Here is a 21,839-nt window from a genome sequence, read left to right on the forward strand (position 1 = left end):
TAGTCCAACCTGCTGCTGACAAGGGCCTGGGTGACTGTTCTTGTTTCGGTGGGGATCCACTTGTAGATCTTGCGAAACATGCAGAGGGTGTTGAAGCAGGAGGAGGAGACGGCGTTGACCTCTAAGTTACGAGCGTGGTCGGTGGGTTTTACAGCAGTTCCCAGTGCGGTCGGCCACCAGGAGTCGTCCCAGGCCGAAGGGGTGGGTCCGAGGATGAGGACATCCATCTTGTCCGAGTTCAGTTTCCGTCGGTTTCCTTTATTCCTTTGTGGAGGTTGGTTTTGGCGGTCCTTGGTGAGGGAGAGGATCAGCTGGGTGTCATCGGAGTAAGAGATGATGTTGAGGTCATGCAGTCGGGCGATGTTGGCGAGCGTTGCTATGTAGATGTTGAACAGCGTTGGACTGAGGGATGAGCCCTGGGGTGCGCCGCAGATGATCTTGGTGGTGCGGTGGCAGACTGCGTCGAAGGCAGCTGATAGGTCTAGGAGGATGAGGGTCGTGGTTTCTCTGTTGTCCAGCAGGGTCCTGATGTCATCGGTGGCGGCGAAGAGGGCAGTTTCGGTGCTGTAGTTGCTGCGGAACCCGGACTGGGACGGGTCCAGGATGCTGTTCTCCTCGAGGTAGCAGGTCAGTTGTTCGTTGACGGTCTTCTCGATGACCTTCGCAGGGAACAGAAGCAGGGAGATGGGCCGAAAGTTCTTGAGGTCCTTGGGGTCCGCCTTGGGTTTCTTGAGTAATGTGTTGATCTCGGTGTGCGCCCAGCTCTCCGGGAAAGTAGCTGTCTTGAAGGAAATGTTGATGGCTTTCCGGAGATGGGGTGCGATGGTGGTGCTGGCTTTGTTGAAGACGTGGTGAGGGCATGGGTCTGACGGAGATCCGGAGTGGATAGTGTTCATGATCTTGATGGTGTCGTGGTCATTAATGTTGGTCCAGGAGAGCAGGCTATTGGTGCGGATGGTGGTCGTGAGGGCGGAGGTCTCAGTGGTTGTCGAGGCGGTCGTGGCGTTTAAGCAGTCGTGGATGTCGGCGATCTTGCGATGAAAGAAGGTCCTGCGAAGGTGGGATGTCGTTGGTGTTGGAGCTGGGTTTGGAGAGTTCCTTCACAATGTTGAAGAGCTCCTTGCTGTTGTGTGCATTGTTGTCTAGGCGGTCTTTCAAGGAGGCTCTTTTGGCGGCTCTGATGAGGTGATGGTGTCTGCGGGTGGCGTTCTTGTGGGCTGTCCGGTGTTCGTTGCCAGAACCAGTACTTCTCTAGCTTCCAGCAGGTTAGCTTAGAGGCCCGAAGGTCTTAAGTGAACCAGCTGGCTTTCTTGCTGGTGTGGCTGTTGGTGGGTTTCTTGACCAAGGTGAGGGTGTTGGCGCAGTTGTCGATCCACTGTCTGAGGTTGCGGGGGGCGGTGTTGGGGTCAGCGGTTGGGCTCTGGGCGAGAGTGGTGGTAAGCTGTTCTTTGGTGACTTTGCTCCAGCAGTGGCGGGGCATCTGTTGGGTGCGGTGGTGCGTGGTGGGTTTCCGGAAGGTGAAGTGGATGCAGCGATGGTCGGTCCAGTGGAGTTCATTGGTGTGGTTGAAGGAGACGTGGGGGTTGAGCGTGTGGCCGGCAAAGTGGGTGGGTGTTGTGACGAGTTGTTTGAGTCCGAGGATGGATAGGTTGTCGATCAGGATGGTGGAGTTGGTGTTGTTGTTGTTCTTGAGGTGGAAGTTCAGGTCCCCGAGTAGGATGTAGTCTGTGGAGGCGAGGGCGTGTGTGCTGACTAAGTTGGCGATGGAGTCGCTGAACTGTGGTCAGGGTTCTGGGGGTCTGTAGACGAGAGATCCTCTGAGGGTGGTGTTGGGGTATGTGTGGATCTGGAAGTGCAGGTGTTCAGCGGTGCTGAGGGTGTCATCGGTGTTGGTCGAGACTCTGAGGGTGTTCCTGTGGACAATGCCGATTCCTCCTCCTACTCCGTCAGTGCGGTCCCTGCGGGTGATCTTGTAGCCTTCTTGGATGACTATGGCGATGTCGGGTGCCGAGGAGGGGTTCAGCCAGGTCTCCGCCAGGAAGGTGACGTCTGGTGTGGTTGAGTCGAGTAGGTCCCAGAGTTCAACGGCGTGTTTGTGGGCGGAGCGGGTGTGGAGAAGAATGCATCTGAGGTAGTTGGGTTCTTTCCTGCTCAGTGGGTTGGCCGGCCGGATGCTGGTAAAGCTGCAGTTCCAGCAGGAGAAGGGTCTTTGGGTGCGCTTCTGGGCGGCCAGGAAGCAGGTGTGTGATCGTCTGGCATTGAGTGCGTGGAGGGTGCTGGCATCGTAGCAGAGGTGTGCGTCGTGGCGTTCGTGGGGGCCAGGGGGTCTGGTGCTGGGCGCGGTCATGGCACGGACGGGCACAGACGGGCTTGCCTTAGGCGTGCCTTCTGCGTGCCAGCTGCGCGGCCGTGGTGCGGCCTCCATATGAGGGGAGGTGGGAGGGAGGAGCAGCTGGGAGGCAGGAGCGGGGTGGCGAATGGGAGAGCAGGGGGCGGGGCTGCAGGGACACAGTGGCGGCAAAAGCAACGGGTGAGGGACGGTGGGGGAGCTAAGGGAAAAACCGGGCACAAAAAATGCAGTAGGAAAGCAAAAATTAGGCAAGCAGGCAAGGTCTAGCAGAGAACAATGCAGCAGCGTGGGGAGCGACCTGCCTGCGATTGTGTAAGGGAGACATTAGAAATGCACCATATTTACAAATATATGGTGTATTTCTGCTGCCTCTCTGTGCTGGTGCACTGTGTGCTGCCTAACCCCAACATAGCCCCCCTTGCGCCATAGTGCAGGGTTGTTTTTGTGCCGAAGGGGCACCTCCTTCTACATATGCAGCACATGCAAAAAGAGGAAATAACTAAGAAAAATAAAGAGGTTTCTCATCATTATGCCTCTGTTGGGAAGACACACCATCTTGGTACAATCGCAGGTTTGCTCACTTTAATAAATCTGGACTGTGTCAACATTCATGGGTGGATGCATGGTAACGTCCAAGCTCCACCCATGGAACGCCTTCCCAACACAAAGCAATGCAAGGCAGTGATTTGCGCTCTTTGCGTTACTCTTGATTTACTAAGCCACGCAGATCCACACAAGGTAGCATTGCATGACTTAATAAATCTCAGTTAAGCCCTTGCATTGCCTTGCATCGCTTTCCATGGCTCAGTGGCAATGCAATGGTTTTAGGAAATCTGTCCATAGTGTATGCAGATATATACTTCAACAAAATGTACTTTTTTTTAAAGACTCTTTTTTATTGAGTTTCATAACAACTTAATACAATAAAGCCGGCACAGTACAGTTTGTGAACCCCTCTGCCATCAAGCAGATCCCTTAACCCCCTCAGCCACAACTTCCACTTTGCATCGTTTTACAAAATCTACTTTTTGCAAGATTTATCATCTTCGATATTTTCTGAACTCACCAACTTCATAAACTAGGTAAACTTAAAATGTTTGTGAATGCAAAAAGGCAACTTTGAAAATGTTGTGTACCTAAAGGCTCAAACATGTTCTCTCACGTTTGCCAAGAACTGCCATGCTTCTAGCAAAAATCTCAACCTGAACCCAATGCCTGGGGGGTCACAAGCAGGCACATTGCTCATTTTTCTCTTACTTACTGACTTTATAGCACTGTGTCAATCATACTTCACAACTGTTTTTCAATCAAAGTGACAGAAGGAGCGTGTTTTTTTAAATTTTTTATTTTTCAAACATCATATGCAGATGAGGACCCAGGCCTCATAGACAAACTCCATTCGTATGCACCAGGGCCAGTTAGAGCAAAGTAGGATTCAAGGAGGGCCTATCCTCGAGAGCCAAGAGGTCAGCTGGGTCATGGACTCCGCCAAAGTAGCTTTTTGTTTCAGAGATCGGAAGTATCAGAAAGAGTAGGCTTGTGGGCTGCACCCGAGAGAGCGGCAGTTTCACTTCCTACCACAACCAGCAGCAGAGTACAGAGAAAACCAGGAAGCACAGTCGGCAGGGTTGCCCCCAGTCGCTTCCTGATGGGGCAAGCTCTTTTAACCTGTCCACATTGTTGAACGGTCCCGAAGAATGTCCCGCCTTCCAACATTGAGGGTGCATATGAAAGCTGTGAAACGCATTAACACGCCTTGACCCAGTGCCAGTTTTTGTTGTTGTAACACATTCTCTCTCAATATAGTGCATTTTGGGGATTTGTTGCGCGTTCCCTGCATCTACACAAAGAAATCATGGCAGGTTGGGACAGATCCTCAGACCAGCAACCTGGTAAGTGACCTTTTACCTTGAAGTCACAAATGTGATTCATGTTCTGATTGGAAGGAGACCAAATGTATGTGGGCGAATCACAGACAGCTAGGGTAATATGAGGAGCCATGTCAGTCCATCCCAAAAGTTCTGAAATGACAATGCTGGAATGAATTGGTACTTCCCCATCTCATCCATGAAGCCAAGATCTAAGTGAGAATGGAACCACCAAATCAGACATGTCCCTGTAAAGCAGTGATGAAGCAGCACATAATCAGCGAGTGCCCGTGGCACACCAGAAGCATTACACACATAAAAGCACACACAATGAAAATATTGGAAGGATGTTACCAACAATAACATTCAAGAAGAAAATGCAACAAACCCCATAATGCACCAACTTAGTAACTGGAAGCTCTACTTCAAACATCCCACTTTCCCTTTACTTCTGTAGAATATCTACTGATCTGTCCTTTTGACGATGCCCACACGACCACTGACATGTTGCAGCTTTACCTGCATTGTCCAATCAGGGTCTCTGTTATCTTCCTTGGCTCTCTAATCCAATGTAGCAACCGGTGGGTCAACCAGCTTGCCGTTCCAGTCTTCTTCTTTACCAAAACCAAATCCCTCAATCCCCACCCCAACAAACCATATCAAAAAGCCCAGCGCAAACTGTGTCATTCCTATGTCAAAATATGGAGGGGGATGCTGACAACTACACCCAATGTATGGGACCATGCAGACAGTCCACGCTCTATTGCTTTACCCCATTTCAGAGGGGGCTCTAGGATATCCACACTGGTGAGGACACAGACACGTAATGTTTACATCAGTAGTCAATGGCGGGAGGGTGGGGATGCTGCAGCTGTGGCGATAATCATTCAATCGGGATATCTGAGATCAGTGGAGCTGAGATGGCTGACTTGTAGATGGGCTGCACTGGGGGAAGAAAGAGAGATGAATAAACAGTGGACAAGAAAAGGACATTTCAGAATCCCATAGCATCACTTTGAAAGCATCCCACTTCTGTGAGCGAGAAAAATATTTTGTGAACAAAATGACTTTGGAACAGAATCAACAGAAGAATAGAATCAAGCTCCTGACGCGTCTGTTTTCCATTGCAGAAGTCTCGTAAATGTCTTTTTTAACGTTTTTATTTAAAAACTGGAAGTCCAACATGGTATGTGATACTGATGGCTCTTGAAAGAAATGCATAATATTTCCCTCACAGTGATGGGTTCCTTTTTTTTTCTTAAAAAAAATATGTTGTGTCTTCAAAACTGGAGTTTTCCATCTAAGCCTTGAACAGGAGGATAATGAAAAGCGATGACAGGAAGCCCAAAACAATGGTAGATTCCAAGGCAGGCGTGGCAGTGTTGGGTGCAGAGCCAGGTCCTGTAAGGTCAGAACAGAAGGACATTATCAGATTCAGGCACCTCTCAACTCCACCATTAAATCAACAAAAATAAGATATGCATGTGGGAGATCGATTGGAATTATAATACAAAGATGGCAGTAGTTCTACAGAACTTATGGCACACATTATCATCTGAGATCATGCCTACATCATAAAGCCTTTTTACACAGTTTTGTTCAAGAATTCTTGGATCAACACGCATTGCCTACTGATTGACAATATTTCTTGAATATATTTAGGTCCTCCTTACAAGCTGTTAAATGTGGTACAGCACATATTGCAATAATTTTTTTTTATAAAAAAATATTTTTATTGGGATTTTTCAGTATAAGAAAGAAAATACCAGGATTTAGCAACTCAGTGTAATATACTCATAGATAGAAATGCATCAGGAAATCCAGTATTAGAAGTAGTAAGTGGTGCAAGCCATACAGTAAGCAATTGTGAAAAAAACAACCATGGAAAAATATCACAACAGTTACCAGGAAACTCGTAGGGCATTTGTGTTATAAAACTTCAAACAAATTTGTCATTTTATCTGCATATCCTAGTGAGGGAGTATATGCAATAATTCTAAATAAAATGCACCAAAAAACAAAATATGATTTTCTTCATCAGGCCTTTTGATGAATGACTCTTACTGATAAAATCATTTCTAATTTGAGAAGAAAATTACTTAACAGACTTGACTTGAATATTGCTGTGCCAAGTGGTAGTATCTTACAATGACGAGGTAAACAATATCAAACTACAATATTGATTCCACAATATTGACTAGTTAAATAAAGAAGATTAAATGTACTATCTGTTCCATAACTTCACATCTACTTACCGTGGGTATATAGTGGTAGTCAATATTGTGGATTTAAAATGGTTGCAGGACGATATTTCGATCAAGAAATTGTGATCCCCCAACCTGCCAGTGCTTAGTTTGTGAAAGTATGAGTGCCGGTGCTTAAAGTTCTCCTCAAAAGACTATTAAATGTCAGCAAGCCTTATTCCCCTTTATCGAACTCTTGCAGTTTCCCTGTTTCTCCCTTCGTGATGGTTTTTCCATCTTTCTCTCCCTCCTTCTTTCCCATTTGTGTGCTTTGCCCTCTATTGCTGTCAATAAATGTTTGATGAGGATAAATAAATGCAGATCCCTAGAAAATGAGTGCCATCGTGCACACTGCCAACCACCAGCTCAAATTAAATAATAAACCTGTCAAAATATTGCAAGAATTAGGTAGACTAAAACTGGAAAACCCTCTGTAATCAGATGGTTTGTAAAATGGCTTGTTTAGAAGGGACCCCCCCCTAACCACATCATATAGTGAAGCACATGCATGTTTATTTGCTAAAATCACTGACTGCTTGGTAATACTCATATTCTACCGCCCCCCACGTACAACACCATGCTTTGTCGAAACTTTTTTGGAACTAGTCCACGATCTTCGATCACGATATGAAGGACTGGTGGTAATGGGAGACTTTAACTTCCATTGGGAGAAAACTCCTAAAGACTGCCAGGCAAAGCAGTTAGATGAGGCTATGACTTCGCTAGATCTTGGTCAACGGGTGGAGGGATCGACACATGAGAAAGGTCATACATTTGACCTAATTTGGACAGCTGCCCCGTTGTCTAGTCCAATAACCATCTCTCCTTGCGCGTGGTCAGACCACCACCTTCTGCATGGTCAACTCATATTCCCAGGTCGAATGGAGAATCCATCACTAGGTTTGAAAGTTCTAAGAAGTTGGAACAAGATCAGAGCAGATGATCTAGTAGCCATCTTAAAAACTCCCGTCCCACTTACGCAATCTGAGGGTGATATTGAGGCCACTAGCCGCAATCTTACACTCAAGCTTAAAAAAGCCATTGATGCAATAGCACCTGCACGCAGGGTGAAAATTGTAGACAAGGGTAAAGGGCCCCCATGGTACAATGATGCTCTCAGGCTATTGAAACGATCTCTGCGCAAGAGCCAGAGAGCTTGGCGCAAAGATTATGATCCCAGTGCCCGGGCCACATATACGTTGGCATTTGCCACCTATAAATTGGCGCTCATCTCCAGGAAAGCTGAATTTTTTGAGGGCAGAATTTCTGCGGCAAATAATCACCAGAAAGAAACCTTTAAGGTTTTGACCGAGCTGAGGAAAAACAAAGAGCAGCATCTGTCCTTTACTCAAGAAGATTGTCATAAATTCCAGTCTTTCTTTACTAACAAAATATCGGATCTCTTGACAGAAATCCACCATACCCCGAGCCTTAGTTGCCCTGAAAGCCCCCCACTGGCACCTCCTTTGATTGTCTATCCTCTTAGTACGCTACCCCCACTTACAAAAGAGACTTTGGCAGGCCTGATGGAGCGAGTGAAATCAGGGTCACCAGCGGACCCTTGGCCTCCCAGGATATTTAAACTAGCCCTGCCAGGCATAGAGGATGATGTATTAATAGTTCTTTAGAAACAGGACAGGTCCCCGCTGATTTTAAAGAGGCTCGCCTGATTCCGCTTTTGAAAAAGCCTGGTGCAGATACTAAGATCTTGAAAAACTTTAGGCCTATATCACAGCTGCCTTACCTAGCCAAAGTAATTGAACAGCATGTCCTTCCATACCTCTCTCGCCACCTTGAAAGCAACCACCTGCTAGAACCAAATCAGGATGGCTTTAGGGCCCATCACAGCACGGAATTGGTTATGCTTTCCGTGCTGGATGATCTGAGAATCAGGGCGGACAAAAAGGCGTCGTGTGCCCTGGTGCTGTTAGACCTCTCCACGTCATTTGACACGGTCAATTATGACCAGTTACTGTCGCGGTTGGGGGACTTCGGCATTCAGGGCACTGCGCACGCCTGGTTAACTTCATTTCTCAAAAAACGTTCTCAGAGAGTCCAGCTGGCAAACTTGGTTTCCAACCCAGCAGGTATTTCATGTGGAGTGCCTAAAGGCTCTGCACTCTCACCTCTGCTCTTTAATGCTTTTTTGCAACCTTTGATCTCAGCATTAAATCAGATGGAGTGCCGGCTGTATAACTATGCCGATGATACTCTAATTATCATCCAAATCGATAATCTACCATCGGCATATACCAGGCTACAAAATATACTAACATTTACGGTTAATTGGATGTCAACAAATTCACTAAATATAAACCCGGACAAAACAGAGGTGCTGGCGATTACGACAACGCCCAGCCCTTGGAATGACCTTCTTTGGCCAAAAGAATTAGGGCCCTCTCCTGAACCAGCGGAGGCTATGAAAAGTTTGGGAATTCATATAGATGCCAAACTTTCAATGGCAGAACAAGTCTCTTCAGTCGTCGGTACTTGCGTAGGTCTATTAAGACAACTGCGGAAAATATCACGACTTCTAACCCCAGCCACCCTTAGACGGGCAGTATCAGCTATGATCTTGTCGTGCCTGGATTATGGCAATTCGTTGTATGCTGGCCTCCCCCAACAATTGTTGGGCAGACTACAAATAGTCATGAACGATGAGGCAAGATAAATTTTAAAAAAACATAGACAAGCACATGCTACACCACTGCTACGTGTGCTCCATTGGCTCCCAATCAGGCAGCAAATCATGTTTAAGGGCCTCTGTACCACCCATAAAGCCCTGCACAGGCAAGCCCCAAAGTATATCAAGGAACCCTTAGTCCCCTACGTTCCAGGCAGGATCCTTCGATCAGCAGATGCCACCCTCTTGGTCTGCCCTCGCTTTAAATTAGCTGCCATAACAGGGTGAGCCTTTTCCAATGCAATTCCTGTGGCCTGGAATAATTTGCCAGTAAACATGCACAAGGAATAAAACCTTCTATCCTTCAGGAAGAAGCTAAAAACTATACTCTTTCGGGAGGCCTGGGTTATGTCCTAGTAGCTCCTGTTCTTCTACTGAACCAGTGTATTCCCTCTGACAAGCGCTTAGAGACCCCTGGGTGATAAGACGCTCTATAAATCTAAATAAATAAAATACCAGGGATAGTGGAAGTGACTGTATCGCCCTCTGACCCCGACAACATCACAGTCAAGGTCCTTTGTCCACTTCTCAGCCCACGAATCGCCTTTTATTTGCTGCTAGTGCTATTAGTAAAAGGGCAGGAAGTGTAAAATACAGGGAGTAACATGATTCTTAGAGCCCTGTTTATTTCCTGTGCCTAAAGCTGCCTTCCTGACCCCAGGGGCCACACTAACATAAGATGTCAGTTTCACTTCCCAGGCATTCCTTTGGGAAGCTGGGAGTCTTTTTAATTCCCACCGTGGCTGGTATTTAAACTCCATCAAGGATGAAGTTTGAAAAGTTCACCATTGGGCTTCAGTGTTCTTGCTATGAATCAATCCTCTAGTGGTTCATGTTGAGAAAGTATCTTTATAAACAATATTTGTGTCTAGGCTTTAAAAAATACAGGAGAGTTGGCAGCTTTTAAAAACATTGCTGTCTTCGCAGGGCAGACTGGCCCTTGCTGGCACTCCATGTCAAGAAGGTGCCAATCTAAGGATGAGGAGGGCAGACAGTAATGCTCTCATCTGTGGGGCGCGTACCCTGCCCTATTCCTGATCTGCCCACATCTAGACACAAAGCAGAGGTTTTCACCTAAGGTGGCCACCCTTCTTATTTTCTGCTGGTTTGCCTATATTTCAGTTTATTTGTTCTGCTACCCACATTGAGCTGGGGTCAAACTGGACTAAACTGGACTAATTTTTGCCACTGATAGGACAAGCAAGACAGGAGGATTGGAGCTGCTAGTTGGGACAACTTGAGTGACTGGTAGTGTATCTAGTTGTCACTCAATCTTAGATGACCTGTAAAAGAGGCTCTGTTAGCACTCCACTAACTAAGGGGCCCATTAGGATGGCGGGCGGATTGCTCTCGCCAGGCTGGCAGTCGCCACCGTTGGCCTGGCGGGGGCAATCCGCCCGCCATCCTCACCTAAATGCCCCCCCCGCTATATTAGTATGGCGGGGGGGGGAGGGACCGCGGCGGACGGAAAGACCGTCCGCCGCTTTTCCACCCCGGTCGCCTTGCGACCGGGGCGGAAAAGGTCTAACATGGTGGCGCCAGCCATATTAGGATGGGCCAGAACAGAAGCCACGGAAAGGCATGCGGTCTTCACTTCGGGGCCCCCCTGCGGGCCCCCGGAGTGAAGGAGAGGTGGGGGTGCACCCGGGGGGGTACCTGTGGTACCCCCCCTGCATTTGCATTAACAAAGCGGCAGGCACCGTGCGGTGCCTCTCGCTTTGTTAATGCAAATGCATTTGTGCATTTTTAGCATTGTAGCGGGGGGTGCTGAGAGCACCGCCCGCCACAATGCTAAAACTGCAGGATGGGCCGGCCACAGTGGCGGGCGCATCCTAATACCCCCCACGGGACTCCCGCCCTTATGGCAGGCGGTCCCAATGACCGATAGTCCGCCTGCCATCCTGATGGACCCCTAAGAGTTTGTTAAATGAGACTACTTGCTCCAAAAGCTATAATTTTACAACTTTTTGAAATGTTGGTGAATATACATGAGACTAGGCACAACCCTCCTTGCCCAGGTAGTACACAGTCCTGTTAAAAAAAATAAAAAATTAACCACACATATATTCTCAGGTTTTAGATACATTTTAAATACTGTACATCTCGCAAAAAGTGTAGTTAAACAACACATTCACAGTGCACAATTTGGGCAAGTGAAGAGACTGGGATTAAAAATGATGTCTCCTGGTTTCAACTAGCCCACTAGACTACAATTGGGGTGGCAGTGATTCTGATGGCAAGGGACAGCATATCCCAGAGGTATGCCACTGTGTTGTGGACCCTGCCCAGATTAAGGATCCAGTGTTTATTTCCATATTAAAGTGAAGTGGTAATGTTGTGATTATATATCAGGTGCCCTAGTTCCATGACACACCCACATCTAGTTTTGTGGCGTGCCCACCTTCTCGGGGATGTATGATGGTACAACGCGTGATATTACCACGCGTATCGTTACAACGCAGGTTTTACAATGCAAGTCGTTACAACGACTTGCGTTGGGGGGCGCTGGATAGTGAATAGTTTAATTTACTATTCCAACTCCATTGTGGCGGGGGGTGCTGAGAGCACCGCCCGCCACAATGCTAAAACTGCAGGATGGGCCGGCCACAGTGGCGGGCGCATCCTAATACCCCCCACGGGACTCCCGCCCTGCGTGGTAATGGTACCACGTTGTAAAAGTTTTGTGGTAAAGGATGTTCTCCCCTTCTCGGGGGTCCTTTCAATGATATTTTTATTAGCATCCAAAAAACTCAATTGAGCCAGTTCTAAGCTCTCCCAGTGTTTTAATATAATGAGAGGAAGACATAAGTGGATGTCCGGAGTTTTTCTTTGGTTTCTGTCACAGTTGCTGGTTACTGGGCAGTATCTGTGGTGGATAAGGATATTTATAATTGGTGTTTCAGCCTTATCACTATATTCTTTCTTTTGGAGAGCTAGTCATCTTACAAACTTGTGACTCAAAAGTGGCAAAAGTGAACAGTCACGGCATCCTTCAGGAGGTGGTAAAGAGATCCGATCTCAAATACATTATGACAGTAATCACACTCAAGAAGCTCAGATGAGTAGGGTTATGGAATGAAATCCCAAAAGTGTGGTACGTGACTCATTGTCTCCCCGCCCTGCAACAAACATCTTCTGATGTCTCCGCGTGGGCAAGGTGCCCTGTGAAGTGATCAAGGAAAGCTGGCCCCCTATCTGCTCCACAGGTAGGACGCCACTCATGCTCTGGGTTTCACAGAAGCACCAGAACAAAGCCCTCTGGAGCTGGGAACTGTGGTTAGTGGGGGCTGAAACAGACCATGGAGGAGGAGTCAACTATGTTGCTACTCCTCCTCACCTTTGGATAGAAGAGACGCGCAGGTGGAGTGAGATGTCAAAAAGCGAGTAGCTTACTTCAAAAAGGTAACATTAACACATACTAATAGGATGTCCAGGGCTCAAGTCAGGATGGAGATGTGTGGGGTGCAGAATTCCCAACCAATTTTAGAGAGGGGGTGAAGTCGCTTTGCGATAATTATACTATCCGGTAAGGAGAAGAATCAGGGAGTGAGTTCCTTGGTTCTGAAGATAGCCACAGGGAAGGGTGGCTTGAAACATGTAGACCTGTAGAAAGAAGAGTCATTAAACACACACTTTCTGTTCTTCTTTTCCCTTTTTTAACCATACCATGTGGATAACGAAATAAAAGCATAGCTCTCCTCCAAGCAGGTATGTTTAATTTCACTTAGAAAATCCCTCCAACCCCTATTCTACCACCATATAGAGCACACCACTGAGTGCAGTCGCGTATTTTGCAGGTTACAGCACGCCCCGTTCGGATGTATGACGTTACAACGCATACTTTTACAACGCCTACCTTTACAACGCGGTTTTTACCACGCATACCATTACAACGCATAGCGCTTTGGGGTGCTGGATAGTCAATAGTTTAATTTACTATTCCAACTCCAGTCCCCGTGGATAGTAGGGAAGGTTATTGGATAGTAAATTAACCTATTCCCTATCCTAGAGCACCCCCCAGAGCAATGCGTTGTAATAGTTTGCGTTGTAAAAGTTGCGTTGTAATGGTAGGTCGTTGTAAAAGTTTCGTTGTAAAGGTTACATACCGCCCCGTTCCATAGAGGAACAGGACAAATATGATTACGCATGCCACCAAGGGCAACCCTAGTGGGTGAGGGTTATATAAAGAAAGCCCTGCACTTTTTTACCCTGTAGGAGGTTTAGCACTCACTATAAAGACGGGCTCTATTTGTCTTGAAATATTCTTTATAGCCATTCTAGGTGTTTTGTAGTCTTCTTTGGCATGTGGTGGCTGTATTTGAGATCCACTGGCCATTCTTGGTATGGGATGGCTACCACGTGCATGAAATGGCATTTCCTGGCATGGTAGCCCCCTTTTGTATGTGGTGGCCATGACTAGCAAATGGACGTTTAAGGCATAGGGGGGATCTCCAGTGCATCTCATTGGCCACCATGGCAAATGGTGCTCATCTATGACAATTACTGAGCATTCCTTGCACATCTTAGTCAAATCTGGGAATCATTCAAAAGGATTCCTGGCACACTGTGGCTGTTCTTGTTATCTAGATGCCATCAGTGGCATGCAGTCATTCCTCGTAGCATATAGTGATCACCCAAAGTTGATATTTTACGACTCACGGAGACGTTTCATGATCAATATAGCTATATTGAACTGAAGCTTGAGGCCCTCGAGTGTAAGGTTGGTGTACCTAAGGGGTGGGTCTTCTCTCTAAACCTGCAAAGCCTCTGCAATCTGAGTGATGATCCAGTAACATCTTTAAGTTATATAATGAATTGCTCTATTGTATGTACCTGTCGTAAACCTGTCACTTAAGAGGTAGCTTTAAGTAAATAATGAATGGCTCTACTATACGGACCTGGCGTAAACCGTACCTCGAAATGTAGCTTTGAACATATAATGAATGGATCTACATATACCTGGAGTAAACCTGTAACTCAAGCGGTAGCTCTACGTTATATAATGAATGGCTCTACTATATGGACCTGGCGTAAACCATAACTCGAAAGGTAGCTTTGAGTAATATAATTAATGGCTCTACTATATGTACCCAGTGTAAATCTGTAACTCGAGAGGTAGCTTTGAGTAATATATTTAATGGCTCTACTATATGTACCCAGTGTAAATCTGTAACTCGAGAGGTAGCTTTGAGTAATATAATGAAAGGCTTTGCTATATGTACTCGGCGTAAATCTTTCACACGAGAGGTAGCTTTGAGTAACATAATTAATGGCTCTAGTATATGGACCTGGCGTAAACCGTAACTCGAGAGGTAGCTTTGAGTAACATAATGAATGGCTCTTCCATATAGACCTGGCGTAAACTGTATCTCAAGAGGTAGCTTTGAGTGATATAATAAATGGTCCAACTGTATGGCCCAGGCGTAAACCTGTAACTCAAGAAGTAACTTCAAGTTATATCATGAATGTCTCTTCTATGTGGACCTAGTGTAAACCTTTCACTTGAGAGGTAGCTTTGAGTAAATAATGAATGACTCTACTATATGTACCTGGCGAAACCTGTAACTCGGGAGGTAGCTTTTTTCTATTGTAACTTATTTTTATTAAACATTGCGGGCTGTACAGCAGGTAGACATATGCACAAGTACCGTTTCAGGACTTGTGGTCAAAGAATCATTGACATTGGTAAGAAAATATCTTGTGAGTATACAAATGGTCATTACTCGTAAGAACAAGATGTTCGCACAATTAGCAGCAGTACAGTACTTTGTCAATGGAGTTGTTATCTTCAATCAACTAACCAAAGATCCCAACCTACAATAATAACAAACAACAATTACAACCAGGAATACAATGCTATTCCTGGAACCCACCCCCTAACTGCATTCCCCCCTCCCATCCTTTGGCAGCAACAAACAGGTGGCACAGTATCTAGGACCTAGGTAAAAATCCAGCTGTACACTCATATCTTATTCAAGAGTCATGGAGAGGGTGCATGTGAAAGTGTCATGACTGGGGTTGTTTTAGCGAATCCAGTGCTCGGCGAGCTATGCGTGCCCTCAATCTCACCCTCGTACTCAGCTGTGGACACTTCAGTCAACATTTGCCTCCATTCAAGGAGATCACCTTCTGCATTCTCATCAGTCCGTACTGCTTTAAGGCGACATTCCTCTGCCACTCCCCACTCCCGCAAGTCCTCTCTCCATTTCTTCCACAACGGTGGACCAGAATGTATCCAGTGGATTGCTATCCTTTGTTTCGCTAGCACCAGCCCCAGAAGCGCAAACCTATAGCGCATCTTGGCCCCGTTCTTTGGCATCGGAAACACCCCCCGAATACAGTGCTTTATAGACGTATCAATACGCATGGCTGTGTCTGTGCCCAGAGATATAACACCACCCGGTGCCAGTACAACTGCAGGCGTGGACTATTCCAGACCATATGTAAAAACATGGCAGGATCTGTATCACAACAGGGGCAAGCAGAAGACCACCCTGGTGTGAACCGTGCTCGCTATTGGGGGGTAAGATACTTGCGGTGTAGACAGTAGAACTGGATCCATTTAAAACATGCGTTGCTCGTGGCTTCTGCCACTTGTGCCAGTACTCTTTTCCACTCACCATCTGTCAATGGGACAGGCAGATCCTCTAGCCATTTTGACCTGATTTTGTCTAAGTTCACCCCTCTGTCGGCCTTCAGCGTCATGTAGATCCGGGAGATGAGCCCCTGACTAGAGCCCGGGTCTAGCAAAGTAACCAACGTGTTGGTCTCGTCTAGTTCATCGGGAAACGTTGTCCACATTTGACGAACAGTATGCGATATCTTTGCGTACTGCAAAAATTGCCCTGGAGATACCTGGAACCAATCCTGTGCTTCCTGAAACGTCATGAAGGTACCATTTTGATACAAATCCCCCGCCGTCTCACATCCCCCTTCGTACCACACCGAGAGATCCATAACTCACTGGATATCCTGAAAGCCCTTCAACCAGCACAAGGGCAGCGCACTAGCATATGGGGCCCTTCTAACAACAAAAGTCACTGCCTGCTCCCAGACTTCCGTAACAATACGAATTATATGTGGGCATGTGTTAAGGACTCTAGAGCCCATCATAAGGAGTTGCTGCAATTGGATCCCATCATTCCAACTGCCTAGTAACTCTGTCTCAATCGTATGCTCCCCCATGCACCATTGAGTGGCGTATTGCAATAGACCAGCCACATAGTATAACGGTAGGTCTGGCAGTCCTAGCCCGCCCCATCCATATCCAACTTTAATACCTCCAGTTTGGCTTTGCTCCATTTTCCAGCCCAGACCAGGGAAGTGAGGAGACTGCTCAGTGTGTCAAACGTTGACTTTGGGATTTTGCAGAAACGATTCTGAAGCACGTAAAGACAGTGAGGCAACAGTACCATTTTCGATGCAGCTACCCTCCCCATAACTGACAGTGGTTACCTGTTCCAGAATGCTATCGATGTCCACAGCCCATCGAGGACCCTCCCCATGTTCATATCATACTGTGCCTCCGGGTGGTGGGCAATCTGCAGTCCAAGATACCGGAAGCAATCACATTTCCAGTCCATGCCAACCACAGGAGGATCTTGCACTGAACCCTGTGCCGGAGCCACAAGCGGGAACAGTATAGTTTTTTGGCAGTTAATACGGAGGCCCAACGCCATCCCACAGGAGTCCAACATTACCCAAGCCTCCGGGATCGCCTCCATTGGCTCTCGCAGATAGAGGAGAGCATCATCAGCATACAGAGAGACTACTTGCGAATGACCGTCTACCTCTATACCCCATATAGCCATATCCCTACGTAACTTAATCACCAAAGGCTCCATGGCCAGGGCAAAAAGTAATGGGGACAATGGACGCCCGTGCTGTGTGCCACTGCCAATTTCAATAGCTTCTGATACATGTCTCACGGTCCGCACCCTAGCCATCGGTTTATGATACAGCAGCTTGACCCACGCTATGTACTCTTTTCCAAACCCCATTCTCCGCAGCACCTCCCATAAGTAATCCCACAGAAGGGTATCGAAAGCTTTTTAGAAATCTAGTGCGACTACTGTCGCCCTGATATCTGTATCCGCTACAGAGTGGAGAACATGTGATAATCTGCGCAGGTTCATATGTGTTCCCCTCCCGGGCATGAACCCACATTGGTCCTCGTGCACTAAGGAGTTCATCACCCTTTGCAGTCTAAGAGTAGGAACCTTGGCCAATAGTTTTGCGTCCACCCCCAACATAGATAATGGCCTATTTGCAGAGGGGTCTGTGGGGTCTCTGGTCGGCTTGGGGAGCATAACAATTTGAGCGGGGTAGGACTCCGGTCTGTTTAGCCTTCCGCAGCGCCTCCAGGAGGCGTGGAAGAGTCACACCAACATACACTTGATAAAATACAACTGGAAGATCATTGGGGCCAGGTGCTTTACATCTGGCCATTCCACACAAGGCTGCCCTAAGGTCCCCAAGCTGCAACTCTGCCTCCAACTCCTCTCGTTGATCATCTGAGAGCCATGGTAGCAGAACCCTCTGAAGGAAGGCACACCCGTCTGTAGCATCTACACTCGTACCCCCTCAGTATGTGTCCTCTAAGTGACTAGTGAAATCCTTGTTTATGCCAAGCTGTGTGTTCACAGAACCTCCGCCTCGGCGGCGTAGTGTAAGAATCATTGGGGTAGGGCACACATGCTTTAATAACTATGCGAGCAATCTGCCCGACCTATCCCCTTCCCTCTGCAGTAGCTGCCCATAGTCCCTGCGGGTCAAACAATGTAGCCTATCCCAGGTCTCTCTCACTGATTGCTGCGCTTTCAAGAGGGCGTCTGAAGATTGCTCCACTGTGCACCCCTCATGTTGTAATCTGGTCAGCGCCTCTTCCGCCCCACGTAAGTCCACCTCTAATCCTTTTCTCGTGCCCCCCACTCTGGACAGGCAGTCCCCCTGGTGACCACTTTGAACGCGTCCCATTCATTGCTCTTAGAACTGGTGGTAGACCAGTTCTCCTGAAAGTAATCTGTTACGGTCTTCTCCAGTTCATGTCTGTACATCTGATCTTTTAACACCTGCACCTGCATCCTCCACACTGGAACTCTTGGCCTAACTCCTACAAGTCCCCTTTCCAGCAGTACGGGGCATGATCCGACAAAAAACGACCCAATATCGTGACTCCACCCACGGTATCACACAGCTCGCATGATATCAGAAACGGATCGAGTCGACTATAGACCTCACTGGCCGGAGTATAACATATATATTGTCTCTCCGTTGGGTGTGTCTCACGCCATATATCTATACACTGCAACCTGTCCATCAAACCCTTCAGGGCTTCTGTCACGTTCAGTTTAGTCTGATGTCTGGGGGGATTTCTGTCTAGCGCCCCATCTAGCATGCAGTTAAAATCACCCGCCCAGATCATAGGGATCCCCATGAATGGTAGTAGCCTAAGTTCACCAAAAAAGGCTGTATCATCCAGATTTGGGGCATAAACATTCACCAAGCACATTTCCACCCCGTCCATATTCCCATGCACTATCACATGCCTTCCCATGATATCTGCTCCATAACTACAAAGCTTAAATGGTACCTGAGGTGCCAGCCAGATAGCTACGCCCCTCGCATAGGAAGAAAAAGTAGATGCAAACAGTTGTCCCCTCCATTTCCTATGAAGTTTCTGTATTCGAGAGGTAGCTTTAGGTGATATAATTAATGGCTCTACTATATGTACCTGCCGTAAACTGTAACTTGAGAGGTAGCTTTGAGTAATATAATGAGTGGCTCTACTATATGGACCTGGCATACACTGTAACTCGAGAGGTATGTTTGAGTGATATAATGAATGGGTCTACTATATTTACCTGGCCTAAACCTGTAACTCAAGAGGTAGCTTTGAATATTATAATAAATGGCTCTAACATATGGACCTGGCGTAAACTGTAATTTGAGAGGTAGCTTTGAGTAAAATAATGAAAGGCTTTGCTATATGTACCTGGTGTAAATCTCTCACATGAGAGGTAGCTTTGAGTAATATAATGAATGGCTCTAGTATATGGACCTGGCGTAAACCGTAACTCGAGAGGTAGCTTTGAGTAACATAATGAATGTCTACTATATATACCTGTTGTAAACCTGTACCTCTAGAGGTAGCTTTGAGTAATATAATGAACGGATCATCCATATGGACCTGGCGAAATTCTAAGACTGACAGCCTGATTAAAAAATGCTTGCAACACTTAATGGTTACAAAATACGCTGTAAAACGCATTGGTCTGCTGCACTTTTCCAAAAAATTTCTTAGGAAGAGGACCTCTGCCCCCCAGTAAAATTCCACTGGACACTGTCAAGCTCTCTCACTCATTCCATGTGGGGCTGATATGAAAACATTTTCCAGGGTTGCTTTGGTTTCCCAGTACAGCCCACAGGGCTAGCAAAAGGCACGCCAGAGGCAACGGCAGCCCATGCGATGGATGTGTTCTTTTCACGTTCCTGGTTTGTGAGATATGCTAAGCTGGTAACCTGGTGGTTCAAACCCTTGTTGCGCAGGAAGCGAGTCACCAGCGCTCCATACCTTGTTCATCAGCTAGCCAGGGTCCGAGTGGCCTTTTTCTCATTGGACATTTCCCCAGTGGAATGGAGCCTTTGGCGAGCTTCTACTGAGGCCTCTTTCACTTTATCGCAGCACGCACAGTAGGAGGTATAATGAAAACAAGCATTGGTAAAGCCAATATGGCTCTCCTATGCAAATGTTATTGGCTTTGCCAATGTGTTTTAGCCATGTTGTACACCAGTGTGGCTGCTGTTCAGCATGGAGGAGAGTGGTGTGGAGTGTCGCAGAGTGTAATGGTGTAGAGTGGAGTTGTGGAGTGTTGTAGAGTGACGTGGCATAGGGTGTCATGTATTGGAGTTGCATAGAGTGAGGACGCGTAGCGTACAGTGGAGTGGCGTAGAGTGGACTGGTGTGGAGTGCATTTCCATAGAGTTGCAGAGCAAAGTGGCATAGAGTGCAGGGGCATAGAATTCAGTGGTGTACAATGCAGTGTTGTAGAATGAAGTGGTGTAGATTAGAGTGTTATATAGTATAGTGAAGTGGCATAGAGGGCAATGGTGCACAGTGCAATGGTGAAGATTAGAGTTGCGTAGAGTGCAGTGGTGCAGAGTAGAGTGTCAGAGTGCAGGGTGGTGCAGGGTAGAGTGGCATAGAGTGGTGCAAAGTAGAGTATAGTGCCGTAGAATGTAGTGGCATAGAACAGAGTGCTGCAGAGTGAAGTGGCATAGAGTGGAGTGATGCAGAGTAGAGTGGTGTAGAATCCATTGGCAAAGAATGCAATGGCGCAGAGTAGAATGGCGTAGAGTGCAATGTTGCAGAGCAGAGTGGCATAGAGTGTATTGGCATAGAGTGCACTAGTGTAGAGTGCATTGGCATAGAGTACAGTGGCATAGAGTAGAGTGGTGTAGAGTAAAGTAGTGCAGACTAGAGCAGACTGCAATGGGATAAATTGGGTAACAGTGTAGGTGGTTGAATGGACTGGCGTACAGTGCATTGACGAGTGTAGCAGAGCATAGTGGTGTAGAGTGCAGCATCATAGAATTTAGTGGCATAAATGCAGTCATATAATGCAGTGGTATAGATTAGTGTGGTGCAGAGTAGAGTAGCATATAGTGCAGTGGAGCAGAGTAGAGTGGCATACAGTGCAGTGGCATAGAGTGGTGCAGAGTCGAGTATAGTAGCATAGAGTGGAGTGCTGCAGAGTGCAGCGGGGTAGAGTGCAATAGTACAGAATAGAGTGGCATAGAGTTCAGTGGCAGAAAGTGCAATGTTGAAGAGCAGAGTGTCGTAGAGTACAGTGGTGTAGAGTGTTGTGGAGTGCAGTGGTGTAGAGTGGCATAGCGTACAGGGGCATTGAGTATAGTGGCGTACACAGCAGTGGTGTGGACTTCAGGGGTGTAGAGTGCAGTGACAGAGTGCATTGGTATAGAGTGCAGTGGCATAGAGTAGAGTGGCGCAGAGGACAGAGGCATAGAGTGGAGAGGTGCAGACTTGCCTAGCATGCAGTGGCGTAGAGTAGATTGTTTCGGAGTAGAGTGAAGTGGTGAAGGGTAGAATGAGGTGGTGCCGAGTGGTTCAGGATAGAATGCAATGGCACGGCCATGGTCAATAATGTGGGAAATGTATTCTCATGGAAGTTTTTCTAATGTCCCGAAGATGTCAGCTTCAACATAATGAGAGAGGGTGGATGGAAAGGAAGACAATGGGGAGAGATCAGAGTGAGAGGAGAGTGACAGAAAGGATGACGGAAAGAGAGAGAGTTGGATAGAAGTAAGAGTGACTGGGGTGAATATTTTTGGCGGGACTGGATTTTGATCCCAGCCCCATCCTACAACCAACATTGTGGCAGTCCCAGGCTTTGACCTTGCAGCCAGTATGATGGCAGTGCCAAGCTTCGATGTTGCAGCCAGCATGATGGCAGTGGCAGGCTTCGATGGTGCAGCCTTCAATAACACACCCTGGAGGTGGCCATCTGGGTGATGTTCGTGCCAGGCACTCACAGTGTCTACCCAGTCATGTGCTCTGGCACCGCCGGTGGGAGGGCGGGGCCAGCTGGCACCGTTCGAGACTGCAGCAACCTGAGGCACATGCTACCAACCGGGGGGGCTTGGCTGCCGGCTCAGGGCTCAGTGCACCAGGGCTT

The 21,839-nt window shown here is 47.3% G+C and overlaps 1 protein-coding gene across 2 annotated transcripts in view; it reads right to left on the bottom strand.

Annotated features, from left to right (window-relative positions):
• Positions 1-3,242: 3,242 nt before the first annotated feature.
• Positions 3,243-21,839, bottom strand: part of IGLON5 (IgLON family member 5) — a 1,087,135-nt gene continuing 1,068,538 nt past the window's right edge. For both annotated transcript variants that reach the window (XM_078655466.1, XM_078655465.1), the window contains exon 8: positions 3,243-5,619. In XM_078655466.1, the coding sequence (XP_078511592.1) occupies positions 5,519-5,619 (101 nt within the window). In that variant the 3' untranslated portion in view covers positions 3,243-5,518. The remainder of the gene's footprint in view (positions 5,620-21,839) is intronic.

The sequence above is a fragment of the Lissotriton helveticus genome, chromosome 7, assembly GCF_964261635.1.
Source record: "Lissotriton helveticus chromosome 7, aLisHel1.1, whole genome shotgun sequence".
In the NCBI taxonomy this organism is placed as follows: domain Eukaryota; kingdom Metazoa; phylum Chordata; class Amphibia; order Caudata; family Salamandridae; genus Lissotriton; species Lissotriton helveticus.